General features: G+C 40.5%; 1 protein-coding gene across 1 annotated transcript in view; it reads right to left on the reverse strand.

Moving 5' to 3' along the window:
- Positions 1 to 816: 816 nt before the first annotated feature.
- Positions 817 to 23,821, reverse strand: part of CPSF3 (cleavage and polyadenylation specific factor 3) — a 49,419-nt gene continuing 26,414 nt past the window's right edge. The window contains exons 9-18 of the mRNA XM_045009797.1: positions 22,699 to 22,857; positions 21,798 to 21,944; positions 20,535 to 20,687; positions 18,189 to 18,297; positions 16,720 to 16,818; positions 14,577 to 14,671; positions 13,679 to 13,766; positions 6,536 to 6,605; positions 4,878 to 4,974; positions 817 to 1,252 (exon numbers count right to left, since the gene is read on the reverse strand). Coding sequence (XP_044865732.1) covers positions 1,151 to 1,252; positions 4,878 to 4,974; positions 6,536 to 6,605; positions 13,679 to 13,766; positions 14,577 to 14,671; positions 16,720 to 16,818; positions 18,189 to 18,297; positions 20,535 to 20,687; positions 21,798 to 21,944; positions 22,699 to 22,857 — 1,119 coding nt within the window. The 3' untranslated portion in view covers positions 817 to 1,150. The remainder of the gene's footprint in view (positions 1,253 to 4,877; positions 4,975 to 6,535; positions 6,606 to 13,678; positions 13,767 to 14,576; positions 14,672 to 16,719; positions 16,819 to 18,188; positions 18,298 to 20,534; positions 20,688 to 21,797; positions 21,945 to 22,698; positions 22,858 to 23,821) is intronic.

The raw sequence follows: 23,821 nt of genomic DNA on the forward strand, positions 1-23,821 counted from the left end.
CTTTATATTCTTTTGTTAGGAACCCCACACTTTCCCTGAACATTTTTCAGTGTGATTTAAAAATACAGACTTAAAAATCACATTTCTATAGGAATTTTGTTCCCCTACTTTAGGCCTCCAGTCCCACAATTCACTGTGCAGAGGTAGAACTCTACATCTACAGTTATACTGACTTGAACGAGGCTCTGTGCCGGCACACTGGTGTGCCCACATGCAGCGAACTGGGCCAATATTAACACCTGAGACTACTGTAATGGATCGTGATAGGCTAAAATGATCTCTCTCATAGTTAGTTTGTATATTTGACAGCCTCTTCCTTATAGTCAGTTACATTGTTTCCACCATGTAGTCTTCTAGGCTCTAATTCTGCTAAGCACTTAAGCATGGACTTAACCCACAAATCTATCAGACTCAAGTACATACTGTACTTAAGTGCTTTACTGAATTGAGGCCTAAAGGCCTGACTTGTAGAAGTTCCAGATAACCACACAGCTCCAGCTGAAATCGACAGGGGCTGTGGATGCTCAACACTTCTGAAAATCAAGCCCTTAGTTATCCTTGGTTTGAGTGGAATCTACTGTGATTTCTCATATTAGTTCAGAAAACATTTACTATTCAGATCTTCACCTTCTTTCTCATTTTAAGAGTAAGTGATAACTTAGTACAGATGACTGCAAGAGGTGTGTTTATCAGTCACTATACTATTACCATAAAAAACAGCAAGAAAAAATAAAAAGACAACTCTGTATAAAATCTTAATATAGCGGAGCAGAAAACCCAACTCCTCCTCCAACAAGTCGGCACACCTTGAAAATATAAGATTCCTCCCATTTATTTTTTATCATCATTTTAGGTTGTCTATTACATCATATCAGAGTAAGAAATTTATCCTCTTATGTGCATATGTCCCATTAATGGGTTCATATGTACATATATTCACTCATTATGTACATTACACAAAATGGAGTTGCTATAACAGATTGCCCATCTGTTATTTGTAATGACAACTAAGCAGTTTTGTGGTCAGGAAATAAGTACATATGGCTTGCTAAAGGCAAGTTTTATTTATTTTTTTATGAAAATGGTGAAAATGAATCAAGTATTAAAAAGATTGTTCTTGTGTTTCCTATATATATACTGGTCAGTCAGGTCAATGGACTGGGCTGAGGGCATCATAGAGTCTCTGTGCAGCCAACTCCACCATTTCCCGAAGGGATTCATCATCTTCATTTCCTGGCTCACATTCAGCTGTCTGAAAGAAGAGATGTGTGTAATCAAGGAGTCAGAATCAAACAGCCCTGTAAATTTACCTTTTTTTAAAAAAATTGTAAGTAAAGCCAATTAGGAGAAGGAATAGTAGATAACAGTCTAAGCAGCAATAAAAAGTTTCCTACAGTGGCGAAGCAAATTGTAAGGAAAATTATCAAGAGATTTCAGCTGCATTGCAGTCTTGTAAGCAGCTTGGCTACACATAAGATATTTCAGCAAAAGATTTACATAAGTCTTGCTGAGAAACAACAAAACTAGATAAAAGTTTGTGCTCGATTAGTCATTAATTTTGGAATTATTGAATAGTAAGTCTAGCTTTGTGAACTAGATTTGGTTCAAAATCAAGTCTGAGTCCATCAAGTGGCACCCCAAATGTAATCTGTGACCTCATCTGCACTGTACTAAGTTATTTTAGGTAGAAGCTTAGAACCAATATAGAGTGCCAATCAACAGCTCTGCTGTAAATAATTCAATTTTAACCCACTCATGGTCACCTGGGCATTCAGAAAATAAATTTTTTTCAAAATAAAATCCATTGCCTCTTTTACTCATTAAAGCAATTCATTTTTTTATTGAGAGGCAAAACATCTATGTATACTTCAAACTTGCCAATTCATCCACCTAGAGAAGGGGTCAACAAACATGTGGACAAGGGGGATCCGGTGGACATAGTGTACTTAGATTTCCAGAAAGCCTTTGACAAGGTCCCTCACCAAAGGCTCTTACGTAAATTAAGCTGTCATGGGATAAAAGGAAAGGTCCTTTCATGGATTGAGAACTGGTTAAAGGACAGGGAACAAAGGGTAGGAATTAATGGTAAATTCTCCGAATGGAGAGGGGTAATTAGTGGTGTTCCCCAAGGGTCAGTCCTAGGACCAATCCTATTCAATTTATTCATAAATGATCTGGAGAAAGGGGTAAACAGTGAGGTGGCAAAGTTTACAGATGATACTAAACTACTCAAGATAGTTAAGACCAAAGCAGATTGTGAAGAACTTCAAAAAGATCTCACAAAACTAAGTGATTGGGCAACAAAATGGCAAATGAAATTTAATGTGGATAAATGTAAAGTAATGCACATTGGAAAAAATAACCCCAACTATACATACAACATGATGGGGGCTAATTTAGCTACAACGAGTCAGGAAAAAGATCTTGGAGTTATCGTGGATAGTTCTCTGAAGATGTCCACGCAGTGTGAGAGGCGGTCAAAAAAGCAAACAGGATGTTAGGAATCATTAAAAAGGGGATAGAGAATAAGACTGAGAGTATATTATTGCCCTTATATAAATCCATGGTATGCCCACATCTCGAATACTGTGTACAGATGTGGTCTCCTCACCTCAAAAAAGATATTCTAGCACTAGAAAAGGTTCAGAAAAGAGCAACTAAAATGATTAGGGGTTTAGAGAGGGTCCCATATGAGGAAAGATTAAAGAGGCTAGGACTCTTCAGTTTGGAAAAGAGAAGACTAAGGGGGGACATGATAGAGGTATATAAAATCATGAGTGATGTTGAGAAAGTGGATAAGGAAAAGTTATTTACTTTTTCCCATAATACAAGAACTAGGGGTCACCAAATGAAATTAATAGGCAGCAGGTTTAAAACAAATAAAAGGAAGTTCTTCTTCACGCAGCGCACAGTCAACTTATGGAACTCCTTACCTGAGGAGGTTGTGAAGGCTAGGACTATAACAATGTTTAAAAGGGGACTGGATAAATTCATGGTGGCTAAGTCCATAAATGGCTATTAGCCAGGATGGGTAAGAATGGTGTCCCTAGCCTCTGTTCGTCAGAGGATGGAGATGGATGGCAGGAGAGAGATCACTTGACCATTGCCTGTTAGGTTCACTCCCTCTGGGGCACCTGGCATTGGCCACTGTCGGTAGACAGATACTGGGCTAGATGGACCTTTGGTCTGACCCGGTACGGCCTTTCTTATGTTCTTATGCCCATTGACAGCAGTAGCTCTTTGACTCATGTAACTAACAAACAAATGGCAGCAAAGAAGGATTTATATTTTTGGTGGGTCTTGTGGCTCTTTTAGTCTGAAAGACCCTATTTACTCCCTTCTACTCTTAACTTGTCTCCTTTCTGGACAGGCACCCCTGCCAGGAGATCAAACAAAAGCTCCACCTTAAAAGCAGATGAAAATGATGCTTGGATGATCCCTCTTCTGCAGCAAAGTATAACCTTAAGCCAAAACCCATCTCCTGAGCAACATCCCTGTGCTCCTCTAAGCCAAGATGCAAAAACCAAATGCTATGATCCATTGTGCACAAATCTGAACCCAACCCTACTTAACGTTTAGTGTTTTGTTTTTTTAAATCCCTGCTTTTTAAAATAGAAGCTTTTGGCAATTATCCATTTCTTTATGGTTTCTTAGTGCATTAGTGTTATTAAGGTGAATCACTCCTGCACTTTTAGTTCAAGAAGAAAGGAGAGACTACGTAGAGTATATAACTATACTGGCAAATCCTCCTAGTGTAGCTGTAACTTATACTGGCAAAAGAGTGCTTTGGCTGGCATAGCTTACACTGGTTCAGTGCATAAAATAAGATATAATGTCAAAAGGACTTTTATGCCAACATAACGGTGTCGACACTAGGGCTTTTGCCAATATAGAAATGTTTGGGGGGGGGGGTGTGGAGGGGGAAGCGGAGGAATCACATCTCTCACCAACATTACTATATTGGCAAAAGTTTCTAGAGTACACCTGGCCTGATACAATGCCACTGAAGTCAGTGGAGTGTACACCAGTATAAATTATATAAAATACAATACTTAAATATATTTTGATTAAGCAGTAAAAGTTTCTCTCTAGGCTTCTGGTACTTTTGTCTCTTCCCTCTTCCACATGGTCTAAACAATCTGGGGCAGGAACCATCTTTTTGTTCTGTGTTTGTACAGCACCTAGTACAATGGGGTCCTAATCCACGTCGGGGGACCACTAGATTACAATACTGGAGGATATTAACCATTTATTTCACCACCACATTGTTCTAAACATCAGGTGTACATCATCTTCCTAAAACCAAGTTTCAATACATTTCAGCTTTACTCCTTAATCTAACTGATAAACAGACAAGATATTTCACTCTCTCTGTGGGCATCGCAGATTTTGGATTTAGTTACTCAAGGATCAAGATGGACAAATCTGATTTGCTTGGCACATTTTCTTCTGGATGATTGTTTGCCTTTATTCAGACTGGAGACTATATTTTAAGAGTCTAAAAGTTCTAAATCAGTAAGTTGTATCAGTTATTCTATCTCTACCATCTCTACTCTGTTTTTATACATTTTTATTTAATTTCAATTTTACTTATAGCAAGTACGGTTGCTACAAAGAAAAAAATATTGAAAGTTTCTTTCTCAAAAGCAGAAGAATCAGATGTTAGTTTTTCCCCGGAAAGATTTCTTAATAGGATTAATCTGTTGTGATGCTGCATATCAAAACATGTCCCATAGCAAGTGGTACACAATACTCATGGGAACATTACCATTACACATCAGACTTTAGAGCTCCATGAGACAGATATTTTGTCTTTTTTTGCCTATTCGCTCCTATAGCACAATTCAAATAATATCAATGAATTTAACTATACATACCCGTGTGTCCAAGGAAATATTTGCAGTCTTTCCATCCACTGTGACACTTAGAACAGAGCCATCTTTTGCAGTAACACAGTCCTCTCCAAACATGTCCCTAAAATAAAGGCCTATAATTGTAAAAACATAGCTAAATAGCAAACTAGTTTTTCTTTTTCTTTTAATTATCTTTGGATTCCAGGCAGATTCTGTTAGCATAGTATCTGGTTTCAGTCACGGACTGGGTTACTTAGCTTTAAAATTATAGATGACGAATACTGACCTCAATTATTAAAGTGGATATTGCAACAACTTTAAGGATTTTACTGAAAAAAATCTGTTAGTAAGTAAGGGCCAAAAGTCCCACTGACTTCAGCAAGTGCAGCTTCCCCTTCTCCCCTCCCCCAGCTTCTATGGAACAGGGAACAAATGTCAAGGCAAGTCTACCTAAAATACAGATATTACAGGATTTCAGAATATAGTATGTTAGTAAGAAGTGACTGTGATGGATATTGCAATTCCATGCAATATCTTTGGGGACCATATTGCATCACTGTGGGCCAAGTATTGTATGCAACTCCAGTGGGAGGGTCATCACAGCTCCTTCAGGAACCAAAACCAGTGGTGGGGGGGGGGGGGCGGGAGGGTTAAGGTGACTTACTCAAGTTGTAAATACCCCCCAAATGGTCCCACCCCCTGGGGAGTCTTGCATATACTGGTTCACAATAGGTTTCCCAGAGACCAACAGGCAAAGAAAGAGCTTTTCACAGAAAAAGGCTGCATTTAAACTGACCAAGGCCTTCTTGCAGATCCAGCAAACAGACAGGACCTTCTGTCCAAAGAGGCCCCAACCCTTGCGAAAGGGTTGGAAAGACTGATGGGTGACTTCTGGTAAGTTTTTAGCATGTGTATAGGAAATTTTATTGTTTTGATAGGTTTTCTCTAACGTTTTTAGCTTAAGCATAAACATGCTAACTCAGAAAGAGCCCTGTTAATTTGTAACTGTTGGCAATACACTGTTCATAGCCCTCAGAAAGCCCAGGAACTGGCCTTTAGGCTGACTGGCTTGCTGGGGATCTCAATGTCAAGCAGTGCACTGTGGAGCCTTAAAACCCCAGTCAGAAGGGAGTAGGACAAGTGTCCCCCTGCCCAGAGACCAGCAACAGCGGGAAACATGAGACCTGTCTGGGCAGTCCTGAAATGAACCACCGAATGGGGAATATAGGTGCAGCTACCCTGAAACTGTGACAGTGATGGCTTGATTTTCAGGGGTTCTGAGTACCTACAGCTCTCACTGAAGTCAATGGGAAGTACAGATCCTCAGCATCTCTAAAACAAATAAATATCATGCCCTTGGTTCAAAAAATTTAAATGATCAGAAAAAAAACCCCTGAAACAGTCTGTCAGGATATTGCAGGATTTATTACCCTTTATCCTTTGGTTTACTCAATTATTGAGATTCACAGAAATGAAACTGATATAAATCTCTGCAGCCTTTTTGAATTACAGTACATGCAAACAACGAAATGGGCAAAATGTAGGAGAGAACTGTGTTTCTTTATAAGCCATATATTTGGTGGCCATATATATTGTGCTAAAATCACCACATCTGTAAGGCAAACAAATAATATTTCTAACTGACCATTTTCAGTTATTATTAATATGACAAGCCAACTTACTGAAGCATGATCTCCATCCTTTTGCTAAATACATCCATATCTACTTTTTTGGCAATCTTATGCACTGCAGCTGAAAAAAATTAAGAAGTCAGCATTAGGTTTTCATTGACATTTGCTTGTGTTGTATTTTCCTCTTGCAAATGTCTGCCATTACAATATAGTTAATTTACAAGTCATAGTTCCTAAAAGTCTGCATAGTTTTCTTTATGGAAATTTATAATTGAAAACAAAAATGTTTCATGAAATACTAAGAAAAAAGTTGCATTTTAAAGGAACAGCTTAAAGATCATATTTGAAACAAGTTCCTTTACTTCTGTTACTAAATCCATCAGGCTATTCAAACAGTAAGGGTATGTCTACACTACGAAATTAGGTCGAATTTATAGAAGTTGTTTTTTTAGAAATCGATTTTATACAGTTGATTGTGCGTGTCCCCATACAAAATGCTCTAAGTGCATTAAATCGGTGGACTGAGTTCACAGTACCGAGGCTAGCGTCGACTTCCGGAGTGTTGAACTGTGGGTAGCTATCCCACAGTTCCCGCAGTCTCCGCTGCCCATTGGAATTCTGGGTTGAGATCCCAATGTCTGATGGGGCAAAAACAGTGTTGTGGGTGGTTCTGGGTACATGTCGTCAGGCCGCCCTCTCCCTCCCTCTGTGAAACCAACGGCAGACAATGGTTTCGTGCATTTTTTCCTGCATTACCTGAGCAGACGCCATACCATGGCAAGCATGGAGCCCGCTCAGCTCACCGTCACCGTACGACTCCTGGGTGCTTGCAGACGTGGGACTGCATTGCTACACAGCAGCAGCTCATTGCCTTTTGGCAGCAGATGGTGCATTACGATTGGTAGCCATTGTTGTCATACTCCTGGGTGTTCTTTTAGCTGATCTTGGTGAAGTCAGTCAGGGGCGCCTGGACAGACATGGGAGTGACTCAGCCAGGTCATTCCCATTTTCTGCTGAGCACCCAGGAGATAACGATGGCTAGCAGTCGTACTGTGCCGTTTTTTCGTGAGCAGCCAGGAGATGATGATGGGTAGCAATCGTAATGCAGCATCTTCTGCCAAGCACCTAGGAGATGACGATGGCGAGCAGTCATACTGCACTGTTTGCTGCCAGCCTAAGATGTAAAAGATAGATGGAGTTGATCAAAACAAGAAATTGACCCAATTTGTTTTGTGAAATTAACGGCCTGCTAAACCCAGGGTTTTGAGTTCAATCCTTGAGGAGGCCATTCTGTGTGACAGTTGTTTGTGTTTCTCCTTGATGCAAAGCCACCCCTTTTGTTGATTTTAATTCCCTGTAAGCCATGTCGTCATTCGCCCCTCCCTCCGTCAGAGCAACGGCAGACAATTGTTTCGTGCCTTTTTTCAGCGCAGAACCAGAAGCTGCAAAAGCAAAACCAGGCGAGGAAGCGACGGCAGCGCGGTGACTAGAGTGATGAGGACATAGACATGGACATAGACGTCTCACGAAGTACGGGCCAGGCAATGTGCCCCGAGAATGTGCACATCATGCTGATGAGCTCTGCATGGTCACCTGTGCTGATCCGCTCACCACACTGGCCCAACAGGAAATGAAATTCAAAAGTTCACGAGCCTTTTCCTGTCTACCTGGCCAGTGCATCTGAGTTGAGAGCACTGTCCAGAGCGGTTACAATGGAGCACTCTGGCATAGCTCCCGGAGGCTAATACCGTCGAATTGCATCCACACTACCCCAATTTCGACCCATCAAGGCTGCTTTCAGTGCCACTCCCCTCGTCGGAGGTGGAGTAAAGAAATCGATTTAAAGAGCCCTTTAAGTGGAAAAAAAGGGCTTCTTCGTGTGGATGGGTCTAGGCTTAAATCGAGGTAACGCTGCTAAATTCGACCTAAAATCGTAGTGTAGACCAGGCCTAAGAGTTTTACAAGTCTAATTTTTACTTATTTCTATTTACTTTTCACTATTTATACTGTTTGTTTACTTTTTACATTTCATTCAGTTGGGTAATGGCAACAGTTTCATTTCTGTTTATAATCTGCTTTGCTTTCTGGTTTCATAAATTAGGACAATACTTCACTCTTTTAAATGGCAAAAACTTCTTTAATGCAGTATCTTACTAACTGCAACAAAATTCAAACGTGTGAAAACCAGGAAATACAGAGTTAACCACTGGGAATTATCTGCATGTAATCCAGCTGCATTCACTGTGTTAGGTGTAGTTACATTGAATGATAGAGGAATTAGTTGGAACAGCTTGAAAAGAGTTGTGATTGTGGTCTGAAGCAATCTGTGGGACTGTGCCCTGCTGGGAGTGTATATGAGCCCCTCTCTCTCCTTGACCCGTGTATGTGTGCGTGTGTGTGATCAAAGGAAAGAAGTGAGCGTATGCCTTGACAGATCCAGTATGCATATTTCAGCAGTGTTGTGTAGGCTGTGCCGTGGGGATTGTCAGCAGTTAAGTGGAAGATGAGTGTGGTCTGTGAGTTTAATGAAGAGTAAATGAACGTGTAGCATTAGATGACATTGGTGCATAAGGTGATAGGTTTGTAAAAGGAGCTGGAGAGGTTGTAAAAGTTAGCAGATGGGGTTTCCTTTCTGGGGCGCAGGAAGCTCCTGTGCAGTACAGTGCAAATGCAGAGTGCAAGTATGTTTTAAGGTTGTAGTGGGGCATTGCTCAATGAGGGCAATGTTAAGAGTGTGGGCTTTTAGTTTAAGTCTGTATTTCCTAGTTTTCACAAGTTTGGGTTTTGCTGAACTTGATGTTCTGGAAGACCGCGAGCTACCACGGGGCAACCTTTACTGTGTGCTGATGAAGTTTTTGCCATTAATTAATTTTGCTAGTAACTTCCCTTTTAAAAAAAAAAACCAGAAAGAGGAATGTTGTTGGCAGGACTTAGTGGTGATTTAGGCAGTTGTAATTATCACGTAGATTTGCAATTCAGAGGCTACGGTGGTCAGGAAATAATACCACCACCTAACTTTTATACAGCGCTTTTCATGGGTAGATTTTCAGAAGGGAAACATTATTATCTGCATTGCACGGATGGAGAAAGTGAGGCAAAAAGCAGTAAAGTGTCTTGGCCAAAGTGATCCCACAGGCCAATGGCAGAGCCAAGAACAGAGTCTAGGTTTTTTGAGTCCCAGTCCACTGTTGTCTCCACCAGGGTGCATGGTTGCTTTGTGATTCCTACATGTTCCTCCCCCTCCCCACTTCGTTGTAGTGGAATGGGGATAATGGTTGTTGAAACACTGGGAGTGTGTAGTTGCTAGCAGGGCTGGTGAGAGAAATCTCAGACATGGTTTATGTCCCAAGTACTTGGCAGCTTTATTACATGGCGATTCTAGGAACTTTAAGCGTGTGAGGGAAGGGTTGTATGTGTGTGTTTTCACCCATAATCCCCCGCAACATGTAGCAAGTTCCCTGCCTCCACCATTTCCAGTTCACCCTCACTGACGTCTAGAGGTAGATCGGCAAGAAGGTGAGCAATGCCAGTCATAGTGTGGGGAGCATCAACCTCATGCCGGAGAGTAGCGCCAAGGAGACCGGGAGGAGGGTCTGGTCGACCAACAATGAGATTGGGACACCAAAGGGTGAGAGTGGGACCTGCCTTGGGATCCTCCATGCAGTGGTGACCATTGTTTCTTCTCCAGCAACTGGCGGTGCTCCCCCACCAGGTGAGGGGCCTTAACGGCGGGCTTGCCCTCTTGGGGAGCCTTAGCCTGTCTGCGGCACCGAAGACAACATAGGGGCAGGTGGAGACATGTGCTCTCTCTGCATCTGGGCTTGGGATGACGATGGTGCAGGCAGGGTTGCGAGTCCCATACTGCTCCCAGGAGTCAGTGGCAGACCTTTAAAGAGGCTAAGAGCCCCAGCCGTGGAGGCATGCTCACATGGCTCCAGCGAAGGCTGGCGGGCAAGCCCGGGTCCCTTGCTGGATGAACTCTGGGCCTTCTTGTTCGGTGCTGGAGAGTGCTTCTTAGCCCTCATTTTCGGTACAGACGACAGTGACCAGTGTCAGGAAGAGGCCAGTGTCGACAGCGCACTGCGCACGGAGGCAGAGGCGCTCAATGCAGCCTGGGTAGAAGGCTTGGAAGCCGGGTGGAGGGCGGACTCCATCAGGAGAGCCATGAGGCGAATATCCCACTCCTTTTGGGTGCAAGACCGAAAGTTCCTGCAGATCCGGCAACGCTCCTTAATGTGTGACTCCCCCAAGCACTTAAGGCAGCTGTTATGGGAGTCATTCACAGGCATAGGCCTGCTGCCGTCTGAGCAGGGCTTAAACTCGGGAGCCCGGGGCATGCCCCGCTCTGAGGCAAAGTCCCCACTGGGACCCTGACTATTAACTAACACACACTTAAGAACTCCTTAATAACTTCTTAATACTATCAACAATGTACAAGAGGCCCGAAGGCACGAAGTCCAAGGGAAGAAAACTGCTAGCTCTTGTCAAGCAAGAAAAGCGCTCCGACTGACACCACTGGTGGCAAGAAGGAACTGAGAGGACATGGGCCAGCAGTGCCTGATATACCATGGCATGAGCGTGGCACTCTAGAGGGTGCCACAGCTGGCCCCACAGGTACCGCTAAGGCAAAAATCTCTGATGGCGACGCATGTGGGCGCACGCACACCTAGAATGGAATCAACATGAACAAGCACTCAAAGAAAAACCTGGCCTTGCACATCCAAAAGTTCTACAGTCACTGCTCATCATCCCAAGCCTGCATTAGGAGGCGATCCCACCAGTCAGTGCTTGTTTCTTGGGCCCAGAAGTGGCATTCCACCATCTGCAGCTGCTCTACAAATGCCATCAACAACCTGGAATTGGTTCTTTGCTATGTCCCACAGCAATCTGTCTTCCAGGAAATCATCATGCTCCCGGCTGATTCAGTTCTTCTTATGGCTCTGCAAATAGCAGAGGATCATGGATCCTGTGCTTGCAATGCTCAGGACAATAGAGCAGAGCTATGCAGCTTCCATGCTTCTGCCAGAGTAGGCAGACAGCGAGGACTGCACGGGTTTGTGAGATTTTTAAACAAGGCGTGAAAATTATGGGATATATAGATGAAATTATGGGATGGAGACACTTGCACTCTGGGAAGTTATCCCCTGCTCCCAGTCACCCCTGTGTGACTTGTTTCTGCCCCACCATGCATTGCCAAAACTTCCCAAAAAACAGTGCACTGGATGGTGGTGGGTTGCACACTGGGATACCTACCCATGGTGGTGGGTTGCACACTGGGATACCTACCCATGGTGCACCCACTGCGCATTGGCACAAGAACTCCTGGTGAGTACACACAGCACCAATACAAGGAGCTAAGTATGCACTTGCATAAGCAATATACTAACCACGTCAGCTTTCTGCAGACATAACTTGTGTCGACCAAAGTGTGTAGTGTAGATATAGCTTAGAAGTGCTTGTGAATGCCTAACTGGAGAACCAAACTGACTAATGAGATTGTGATCTGATTTCCTCTAAGGGGCTAGTAGGTGGCATGCCCTCTGTTGGGGTAACTCTTAAGTGTCTGAGACCTCAGTGTGATGATTGCAACCCTACCTGTGCAAAAAAAAATATTGATAAAACATGTAATCTTTAAGAAAAGCTGTTTCTTTTCCAAAGGAGGCAGTGTGCTGTTTCTGTTTCTGCCCTTTGTACACACCCCCCTTTTTTTTTTTTCCTTGGGGAGGGATAGCTCAGTGGTTTGAGCATTGGCCTGCTAAACCCAGGGTTGTGAGTTCAATCCTTGAGGGGGCCATTTGGGGATTTAGTTGGGGATTGGTCCTGCTTTGAGCAGGGAGTTGGACTAGATGATCTCCTGAGGTCCCTTCCAACTCTAATAATCTATGATCTAATCTAGGGAACTCCCTGGTCAAATAGCCAGAAATTTGGGTAAGTATAACCGAACCCCACACCTCTATGAGGCACACCAAATGTCAAGGCAATCCAAGTAATCATACAGATGTTAGAGCACTCAGAATCAAACTTCAAACGAAAGCTCGTTTTAACCTTAACTATAGCAGTGCTGGCACTCCACTATAATAGACTGCAAGTACAGCAGGGAATGCTTAAGGTAAAACAGAATAGCATCTATTATTTTAAAAAACAAAACAAAACCTACACATAGGTTGTAAATATTATGTTTTGTAAATTTCCTCCTTCCCCAAGAACCAACATTTTGGTCCAAATTACGTGACCATGTCCAAAATTGGGGACCAGATCCTGCTCTCAGATACACACACAGCTCTCATCAATTGTCATAGATAAGCAAGAGCATATGAAGGCAGAATTTGGTTTGGCCCTTAATGTGAAGAAGAATGCATGTGTTCCAAGCATAAAGGTACGTATTGGCAAAGAGTATATGGTACAGATCACAGAGGATATGAGAACTTTTAGACTATTTTTGCCAATGTTCATTACTGTTATTTATCCAACTTTAAATTTCTACTACCATCATGCTGCACAGTCCCCATAAATGTTCATCCTCTTGGAGTGTCACACTGTTCTTCATACTTTCTACTAACTGAAAACAACTTCACCAGTACATTTCAATCCATCATGCAGCTCCGTTCCAGTTCATTAAGACAATAAAATACAGGCTCATATATGAACTCGTCATAAGACACCACCACTATCAGTCCCAGCAAAGTTGCTTTGTTATTTGAGCTAATCAGCAACCTCACATCCAGCATCTGATACAATAATTCTGTTATGACCTAGTAATGCTATTTGGTTACTGATGTCAATGGGTATATATCTAAAACTAGGCAAAATACAAACACTACTAAACAGGACTTTCAAATGAGAGGCTAAAATAAATATTTAGATGTGGTACCATGAATCACTTACAATGTTAAATTTGGCTTCCTTTTAACTTTGTACATGTAAACCACTTCATCTGTTCTATAATAATATGGCTGTAATTTTTCCACCTATTAATGCACAAGTTGCCATTTACATATCAAAGAATCCAATTAACCAACAATACAAATCAAATCAGTTTTGTTTTTAAACAGCAAGTCTGTTTGCTCATTAATAAGTGTTTTGCTTCATAATGAAAATAAATGTATCATAATGTAAAAAGTCTGCTAAGATTCTCCACAGCAGAGCTGCTAAGGAGTATGCTACAATTAAATACACACAAATTAAATGTAATACCTTTCTGTATTTTGGGATTTGACTGAACTTCCAGGATCACTGTTGTTACAGTGTCTGCGTACATATCATTTGCAGGATTTGCCACCCACTGAAAAATAATAATAATTAATAATAATATTCTGGCAATAGCATAATCTGGACAGAATGAATACTACAAAATACAAATGTCATAACAGCCATGAAATTCTCTTGACTCTATACTCTGATTTGTGCTGAAGAGGCTAACTTCCCTAGCCTTGGATACATTTTGCACTATATTAATTTTAAAATAAATATAACTTTGTGAATTGAAAATGGAGTCACCTAGAAGTTCTCCATTCCCCACCATGACACATTCTCAAATTCCAGAGGCTCCTTCTCCTTGTTATCACTCTCTTTGGACACACTAGAGAGATTATTATCAAATGATCTGAGACGCTTCTTCAGGAAATGAACAGAGTCTTGGCATTATTTTCAATTACTATTTGCCAGGGAGAATATGGCACTGGGTCTGAAATTTGGACCAGTATAGAATTGCTCTATTCTTTTTAAAGCATTTCTACAGTGCTAGTTAATGACTAGCACTGATAGGCAAGTGCCTCCTCAGAAAAGTGTTAGTAAAGTTTCTCTCTAATACTAGTGGCAAGAATGGTGATGCTTACACATCAAACCTCCTGGGGTATCTAACTGCAGTGAAGAAGTGAAATAAACATTTTAAAAGGTTAAATAAAATGACACATATCAGAGTAAGATGACCAATGAAGGAAACTTTACCAGTGACCTTATATCTTTAACTTGATACCCAGCACAAATAACTTAATGATCCCTCATTTAACTCAGCACCAAAGCCACTGTCGGTGACATTGATTTCTACAAAACAGGGAATGGAATATTTCTTTCTCCCCCTTTTCATACTTACCTCAAGTACCACCATGCCAGGTTCCTGGATCACAGTAATATTTTTGAAAACCTTCAAGGCTGGCTTTTGCTGGATTTCGATTTCCTCAACATCACCTACAATGTGGCAAAAATTGCTTAATGAGAGTAAATTACATAGCAAAAAAAAGTTGTTATAAAACAGAGTACCTATATTTGCACAGGAAAATATATCTGTGTGGGCCATATATATGCAATCCATTTCTTCCCCCTCAAACACATACTCCTCCATGCATTCCATGACACTGTTTGGCTTTTTAGTGTGTAATACTGGCCATATTAGCTGTTCTAGTTGATATGGTTTAACAGTACAGTGCATTAACTAAAGCACACCAGTGCTTTAAAGAAAAAAGCAGTATTCTTTAACCTGTTCTTTCCCTATTCTAGCCCGAGGCCCTTCTCCCTTGTTGTTAATATTAACTGTGTTAAGTATCTGGTCACAATTAACCTTGTTAGTGAAGACTGCTAGAAAGATGCTAGATCTCACAAATACCAAGTTTTACAACCTGTGTAGAAATCAACACATTGTAAGAATATTTTTTTGTGTAAAAAGTAATGTATGGAATTGTAAAGTAACCAAGCAAATAGTAAAGTGGCCTGGAGAGCCTCAGAATTAAATGCATGTAAATCATGCAGTCAGATACAACAAACGAAGGTTGAGATTGTCAAGGAAGTCTAGGGGATTTAGATACATCTTCCATTATTTTAATTTAAATATTTACAATTAAATAGACAACCTGCTTCTATCTTTGTCTTCTAAAAAGAAATTAGACTTTAAGGTTGACTGATTCTTTTCTCAAGAGGAAACTAAGTAAATGGTGAGGTATATGACTATCATTTTTAGCCCATCCCAGTGGATGTACAATACACTTACTAAGATACCAAGGAAGAAAAAAAATTGATTTTCTTTGCCCTTGTTTTATACCCATTTCTCATTCTGGAGTAAGTGTCTCAGCAAACAGCGTCCAAAAGGCAGGACTTAAAATTTGCTCACTGTTTCACTGACAATTTGGGAAGGTGTGCTTCCTGTTTTGGTTAATCACTTCTTTCCCAAATACTTTTGAACCGCAGGATCAAATTCCTTAAGCTTTTATACATATGTTGTCTACAAAGTTAAAGAAAAAAAGCACTAGAAATACAGGCAAACAAATCCATATAGTTGGATGGTGGGCCAGTGCTTGTTTCACCTCTGAAGCCAGGAGAGGGAGAGTTGTGGCAACTGGGAGGCAGGGGAAACTGACCACCAGTTTCAGGCAGGCTTGTACTCGGCATGGCTCAGACGTGCCTCTGCTGCCATTACCTGTGTTACTGTGGTTACATTACTATTTATACTCATGCTAGCTCATGGCACACTAGTAGGGGAATCACACTACTGGCTTGCAGTGTAGACACAGCCTTGGAGACGACTTCTAGCGGCGAGAGAAGGATGCTTCAGTCAGCATGTCTAAGCTATTGCCTCTGCTAAAACTACTAACGGGATGATAATTGTGGTGGCACTTATTGTGAGAAAGACATTTAACTACTAGAAACCAATTGAAGACCAGAATAATTTTAACACAGGTAACTGAATACCAGTTGAATATTTTTCAGTTACTGACAAATGAATTGGATTTTGACCAACAACCTGCAGGTGAAAGTTGCTGAAGTTTAAATCTGGCTAGGGATTTTAGGAATCCCATATTTTCCCCATGCTCATTGTTTTACATTATACTCCTCTACCTCGATATAACGCTGTCCTGGGGAGCCAAAAAATCTTACCGTGTTATAGGTGAAACCGCGTTATATTGAACTTGCTTTGATCTGCCGGAGTGCGCAGCTCCGCCCCCCCCCCCCCGGAGCGCTGCTTTACCGCGTTATGTCCGAATTTCTGTTATATCGGGGTAGCGGTGTATACACAGGAGAATCCCACAAAGATCCCCCACTTGTGCCCCTATGGTGGCTCTGGCAAGGCCAGTGAGAATCTAACGAAGCTTGTGAAAATTTGCAACAAATTATTAATAGCTTAGTTAGTAAAAGGACAGCAGAATTTACCACTCAGATTTCCCCAAGAAATAGAATTAAAACAAAACAAAAACCTTTAAAGAAATGACAATAGATGTTGAACATCTCTTTTCAAATACACACACCTGTCAGTTTCTGTAGCTGGTAATAAAGCAGATTGAAAGGACCAGAATATGGAATGGCTTGTGTCTGTGTTACAGTGCTCATAGCCAAATCAGTGTAATCTGAAGGAATTAAAAAAAGAAAAGGAAGTTAGTCCTTTAAAAGATACTTTCTAAAAAATAGATTTTTCAGTGCTGAGAAATGGTGGTTATTGTTGATTCCAAAAGTTTACATACAGTTGGTAGAAAACAGAAAAACAAAACAAAAAACCCAGTTGTAGTTTACAAGAAGATTGGGTCTGTAATTAAGGCATGGGCAAGGCCCTGTATTTTATGTGGCACATTAGATGTAAATTATGCAGCAGGGATGCACTGTCTCCCACAAGTCCCCTTGTCCTCACTGTCCTATTCGATCAACTTATTGTTCCTTGTATTATTTATTTTGAGAATACATTTAATTCAAATCATGCTTTCTGCACATTTTAAGTTTTCAATTTGCTGCACATTTTTGTACTGAAAACGAATAAATGCATTTTAGAAGCTGTCACGGGAAAGCTTGCTTCGACAACTGGCCAGGTCCCACCTCCACCATCTATGGTATTTTTGGCACCCACACAGGATTGGGAGGTGGTTTTGTTTTTTGGTACCAGGGAGGGAATGCATTTTTTTCTCTCCTCGTTTTTGGGCAGGGACAGAGGAAGGGTTTGAATTCCTTGTTTCTCACTCCAGCAACCAACGATAGCAACTAATTGCCCTACTGCCCCGCCTTAATATTTGCCCCAAATCCAACAATGACAAGTAAGCACAGTAGTTTGATGTTTCTGCTAATGTGATCAGCTGTGAAATTGTTGAAGGTGACAGACTTCACCCGCTGAAATGAGCGGAGCAGTTAACTTCGTAGGTCTCAACTTCATTTCAGACTTTCTGCAAATTCAGGTTTGAGAAGTTGTTCTGAAAGCTGTAATTGTTTGTTGTTGATTCTATTTATGCACCATTCCTTGCATCATACCAAACCCAAACTTCACAATGTTGTCCAGTTATACACAATGAAAACTCAGATGTGTGGCAGGGCAAGTGGTGCATAGGTTAAGGCCATACAAAAAAAAATAAAAATGCTGGTCTTCAATACATAGATTCAGTCCAAGGCTTAAGGTTACCATCTGTCATTGCAGGAGGGAAAGGAAAATAGTGGCAGAAAGCTTGCAAATGCCAGGGTTCTTTACCCATAAACCCTCTCTATCCGTTTGAATGGTCTCTGACTGGTATTTCATATTACAAACATTCCTGTACTGCTGTAAATAACCCATATCAAGCAACTTTCCCCCACACTTAGCCTAAATAAAAGTTTAAAAATTGATGCCAGCCAATTACTGATCACACAGAAATTGTAGAAATATAATGAATCAAGTATAAGGTCCTATACATCTTTTGCCTTTAAAACAGGAAACTCAGCTTAGTTACTGAACACATGACGGTATGTCATCTTCACTTACTGGAGAGGTCACATGGAGAAAGGATGTGATAGTTAAAGTTTCTTTTAACCAGGATCCCTGAAACTCGCTGTCCTTGCTCTGGCTTTTTATCTGCTAAAAACCCCATCACCTGTCAAAAAGAGAAAAATCAAAATTGTTACTGAGAAAACTGAAGCTGTGGTGGATGGAGGTTAACTCTGCAGATGAAATGCTGGCTCCTTTTTAAACAACTGAAGATGATATCACCACTGGAAGCTCACAACATGGCCAAGGATATATAGAGAGTAATCTTTGATAGCAAGCACATTTCAAAGGCACAACACAACAGAGAGATTTGGATAATAGAATGACATTCAAATCTTGTGACATATTTCATTTACAACAGCTGTCATACAGAACATACACGCATGGTCTACTTAACACACAAGTGATGAGAAGTATATATATGGTCAACTGATTCCCATAAAGAATCAGAGCTGCAGACTTTCTAGTTTCTCAGCCAAAGCAAGTGACATCATAAGTACTATCAGCACATTTTTCCATCTCCTTTGTTTATGGTGTTTGGTGTCACTAACTGGCAGAACAACAAGGAAGCCTGTGGATCAGATTTCTCAGGCTCTTACTATGGTATTTTTATTACAATTCAACACCAATTACATCTTAAACAGCAGCCATATATGCTTTTCCACTTCTGAAATCTTACAAACAAGCTTCTGACTTTTGGCATAACCCTTGCAGGTAACTATTATGTCCTCCAAGAACAGCACAATGTGTATTATGATGCAAGTTTTAGGACTGTACCTGCTAGAAAGGGATGCTGGGAATTCATAGATACAGAAGTCCAGAGATTACCTTCACTATTATAGATTCTCTGTACAAACTAATGTACATTATATGTCATTACCTTTATTTTCTTTCTATATTTTCCTAATTTAGATTGTAAGCTCTTCAACGACAAAAACCTTACCTTTCAAAAAAAATCTCTAAAGTGCTGTTTGAGTGAAGGGGTTTGTATAAATATCTACTACCAAAAAAATAATAATATACCTAGAATCATACAGATAATCTTTAAGTAGACATATTCAATGAGGATTATTTCCAGAAGAGCATGCATACAAATAATGTATGTGTGCATACTGACTAAACTCTATATACTCCACCCACCTCTGAGTCTAGAAATACTTGGTCAACCAGGCTGGAAGAGGTCAACTGATCCTGCCCCATGGGAGTCTATGTGATTTTTGCCATTGATTTTGTTGGGAGTAGGATCAGATGCTTAATGAATACCATTTACTCATTTTTCAAAAACTCCTTCTTTAAATCTTTATGTAACATTTAAAAAAAATGAAAGGCTGTATTCAGCAGAGAGAAAGTTGGTTATATAACAATTTTGGACAAACTATCAAAACAGTGTCCACAATAGATTTTTTTGGGGGGATAAATGAAAAATGCTATTGATGAATATATTTTTCTATCTGTACCACTGTTAGGTCACTTGCGCACAGTTGCTCTCAGCTAGTCCAATATTCACAGCTTTTATTGCAAGATTTAACACTGCATCAAATAAAGTTGTCATTTTTCATAACTCCCTTCATTCTGCAAGAGAGTCTAGAACACTGGAGATTCATTAACTGTCAAGAATACCTACTATATCCAAATTTAAATCTTTGTTTTTCAAGAAAGATCTTTAGGTAAAATATATTATCTTTGGTTTCCCTTTGTAGTTTCACTATCATGTTCCAAAAAGCAGAAAAAGTAACCAGTGCATATAATATCTTCTGCTGAATAATCCCATTTTTAACCTGTGTCATCCCATCCCTAAAGTATCTAGAGATGGGAGACAATCAAAAGTGTTAATTTTAAGAGAGTGTCTGAATGGAGTCAGCAAGTGTTATTTAATCCAGCCAAAATATATAGTGCTTTATTTTTTATCTCTCTCTTTTTCTGTAATTTTTATATTACACACACACAGTCTTTTTGAGGTGCGTGGGATTTTACTAATGGTTTCCTAAATTGCAAATTAAATTTGTTACATCATTCATTCCATAAATGTCAGTGACCTGACACTACAGAGATTAGTGTACTATTCTTTGTTAAGAGATTATCTAGGGCTGCTGTCCTGGAACATGTTCCATATGGAATGAGATCAAGAGACTGAAAGCATTGACAGACTTGTCTGTATCAGCACAGACCTTGGCAGACTGAAAAAAAATAGTGTTTACACTATGTCCCTCTCATAGTATACTGAAGTCGTCCAGAAACACAATCTGAAATTGATTAAAAGCAGGCATATTCTTGAAGGAAAAACATAACCCTCATCAAAGAGGAAAATGCTGTGCTATGGTTAAGAAAACATCAATCATATACCTTGGCAAGTTTTTCTCCTCTGAAGTTTAATGTCACAGCCTCAGTATTCCTAGGATTGTGAACTTCTATGTGAACTTCATCATTATCCTCATATTCTCGTATCAATGCCGCTTTCAATCTGGCCATTTCGTTCTGCTCACCATGCACTAAAATCTACAAGAGACAGTTTCACAATTAACAAGGGGTATGCTCTCAAAACAGGTGCACTTATTAAATAAATCATCCAAGAAAGTTGCTGCTTTCCTGTGCATCATGTTTAAAAAATATATACAATTGTCTTGGGCAACCAATATTGGTAATGTCAACTGTACTACACTGTGGTCAGTTCCACATTTGCCTTTGTATTCTATCCAGTACAGTTTGCATTATAAAAGTGCTTAGATACCACGATGAGTGCAGGTACAAAAATCTACACTTATTTTACTTATTTTACTACATGGACTAGCTGCTAGTATTTTGTTATGAAAAAGGAATGTATAAAGTTCTTCTGTTTAACTAGAAAAGTCACAGTTAGCCATGTTTATATACATTTGCATGCAACACACATGTATGCATATATATTCATGAACTGTTCATGAATTTAAACTTAAAGCTTCATTAACATTAATAAGCTTATAAATATCTCTGACAAGTTCAGCTTTCTTTTCCTCTGCTTCTCCCTTTCTTGAAAGGAGCTGCTGGCACAGATATTCCTTTTCTCTCGATTTTAGGTTCCAAATTCCACTCCTCATTTTCACAGCACCCTATAACTTTGTCCCTGCTCTTATTTCCTCCTGCTCCTAGTGCTTTGCTCAAGCTTCTCTGACTGTTCCTCTTGTCTTCATTGGCATCTCTACACCTCCTTTCGCATTGCCCTGGTCACTTGGAACAAACTCCATTGCAAATAATTGTTACTAAATAACCTCCTGCTTATTCTTCCAAAATACCTGGAAACCCACCTATTCCATGATTCACTTTGGCAACAGTGACCAGATGCCACATTGTATTTGTTCTGTAGTGTATCTTATAAGTAGCCACATACATAGAACTTAACTGCCGCAACATGGTATAGAGTAACCTCATCTCAGGGAAGTCACCACAACACATCCACAGCAGTGCTGCAAATGAACCAGGTATTTAAATTTTGCTGGTGTAGCATGGTGAGAAGTATTTTGCCTACCTTTCAAGCAGCAAGGACTGGGCACTGCCAGAGGCACTATACTAGATTTGATGAACCAATGACACAAACTATATTCCTAAGAAATAATGAACATGCACACTAACCACATGCGGAGGTTTCAGTGCCCTGATAAACTCGCTGGTTTGTTGGTAATCCGTGTGAGCAGAGAAAGAAATGTAGTCTACAGACATCTTCAGTGGGAGCTTCTGCCCTGACATAGTTGTGATCTCTTCAGGTTCAGACATTATGTGCTGTCACAAAAGAAAAGTACTCCTTTCAATAAACAAGGTATTTGAAAAATCTTCTACAGAATATCCAGTTTTTCACTTTCAGAACCAGAAAAATAACTATCTGCAGTTGGTTTAAGTGGTAAATATTTGAACAAATATACATTATAAAACATATATACATTATACACACCTGGGATCAGTCATAAAAAAATTAAACACATACTTGCATCCTGTCCTTGCACAGAACATTTAGGATTTAACTTGGCCCTCATACATATGACCATAACTCTCACTGACATCAATACAAGGTATGTGTATCTATCTCTGATTGCAGAATTGGATTCTGAGGTCCTTTCCTGACTGCAACTTCAAAGCAAGTGAAAGTGCTAGGTATCCCAATCTGATCTCTGATGTAAGCGGGAGTTCAGTCATTGACTCCAGTGGGATCAAGATAAGGGCAAAAAATTGAAAGACCACGTGGGAGGAGTATGTTAATCACACTTTCTTGGGACAAGCTACCTGCTAATTTTTTAATAGTATATAGAAAGATTTTTTCATTTAAGAATAGACTGTTACTGAAAATTGTCATCTGCAATTTTACTGGACATTTCATTTGTTTTTGCAGGGTACAATTGGCTTTGGTTGTATTCAGTCATCCATACATGACAACAATCTTATTGTTTAACAAGTTCAAATAAATAATCCAACCAGGGATCACTCCTTTTAATGTAACATATAAACTAACTACCATGGCAGTCAAATGGTAATAACTCACCTTGGCAAGTGTTCCTTCAACACAGTACCCTGCTATTATTACTCCATTTCTCTTATCAGTACACCAGCTCTCAAACAATTCTCTGGATAAGCCACTCTGCATCATACCTGGGGAAGCCATAACGACACTGGGGCCAATGTCATCAAAGTGATCCATACTCTACAAAACAAAAAGCAAGAACATCAGTTTGTATAGTTGGTTAAAATAAATAGAGCCTGACTGCATCCCCTGATCCACACGCAAAAAGGGACCTATGTGGAAAGATCACACTTCATCCTCATGGAAGTCACCTCTTTGGCAGAGTTTCTCCCACCTTTTCCCATGAAGGACATTTTGTGGATCTCTTCAAGAAGAAAGAGTAAGGGAATGCTCCCCACCCCACCAAACTTAAGCATATCAGGTAGACAGATGAGATAGCCTCAGTACAACTACTGATATTACTGTATGAAATAACTAATTTATATATTTGAATATTTTAAATTACAGAGGTATGGTTAGCGCTGCCTTATTTATTTATTTCAGATACACTCCAAAGAAAGCCTTATATTAGGCAAGAGTATGATTTTATATTTGTTCCAGAAACTAAACTTAAATCCTCCATAAACTTTCAGTTAAAGTACCTGTTCTAAGGTCAGACAAGTATACCAATGGCCCCACCACCCAAAGAGTACTCCTGGGGGAATTCTGCGCCACTGCGCAGAATTCATGTCCCCTGCAAATTTCTTTGCTTCTCTGCAGAAAAATGACTTTCTGATGTGGAAGCTAACGGAAGTCACAAGAGAGGTCATGCAACCCTCCCCAGCAGTATGTTTCAGGTGCCCAGGGCAGCCATCAGAGAGGTAAATCACTGTGGGGCAAGGGGCAGGACTGGGAAAGACCTGGCTGGTGGCTCCTACCCTGTGCCAGGCTCAGCTGCTAGTCCTGGCTGGGGAGGACGGGACTTCCTCTTCCTCTGCACGGCATCCGGCATCAGACCCACCCCCAGATTTCTCCCCTGGCTGTAGGAAGCTCTGCAAACTCCCGACCACCACCACCACCCCTGTGCTTCCCGCACCCATCGCTCCTCAGCTGCCGGGGGAGGGATCGCTGTACAGGGAGCTAACTCCCCCATCTGCCCAACCCC

This window comes from Mauremys mutica, chromosome 3, assembly GCF_020497125.1.
Source record: "Mauremys mutica isolate MM-2020 ecotype Southern chromosome 3, ASM2049712v1, whole genome shotgun sequence".
NCBI lineage: Eukaryota > Metazoa > Chordata > Testudines > Geoemydidae > Mauremys > Mauremys mutica.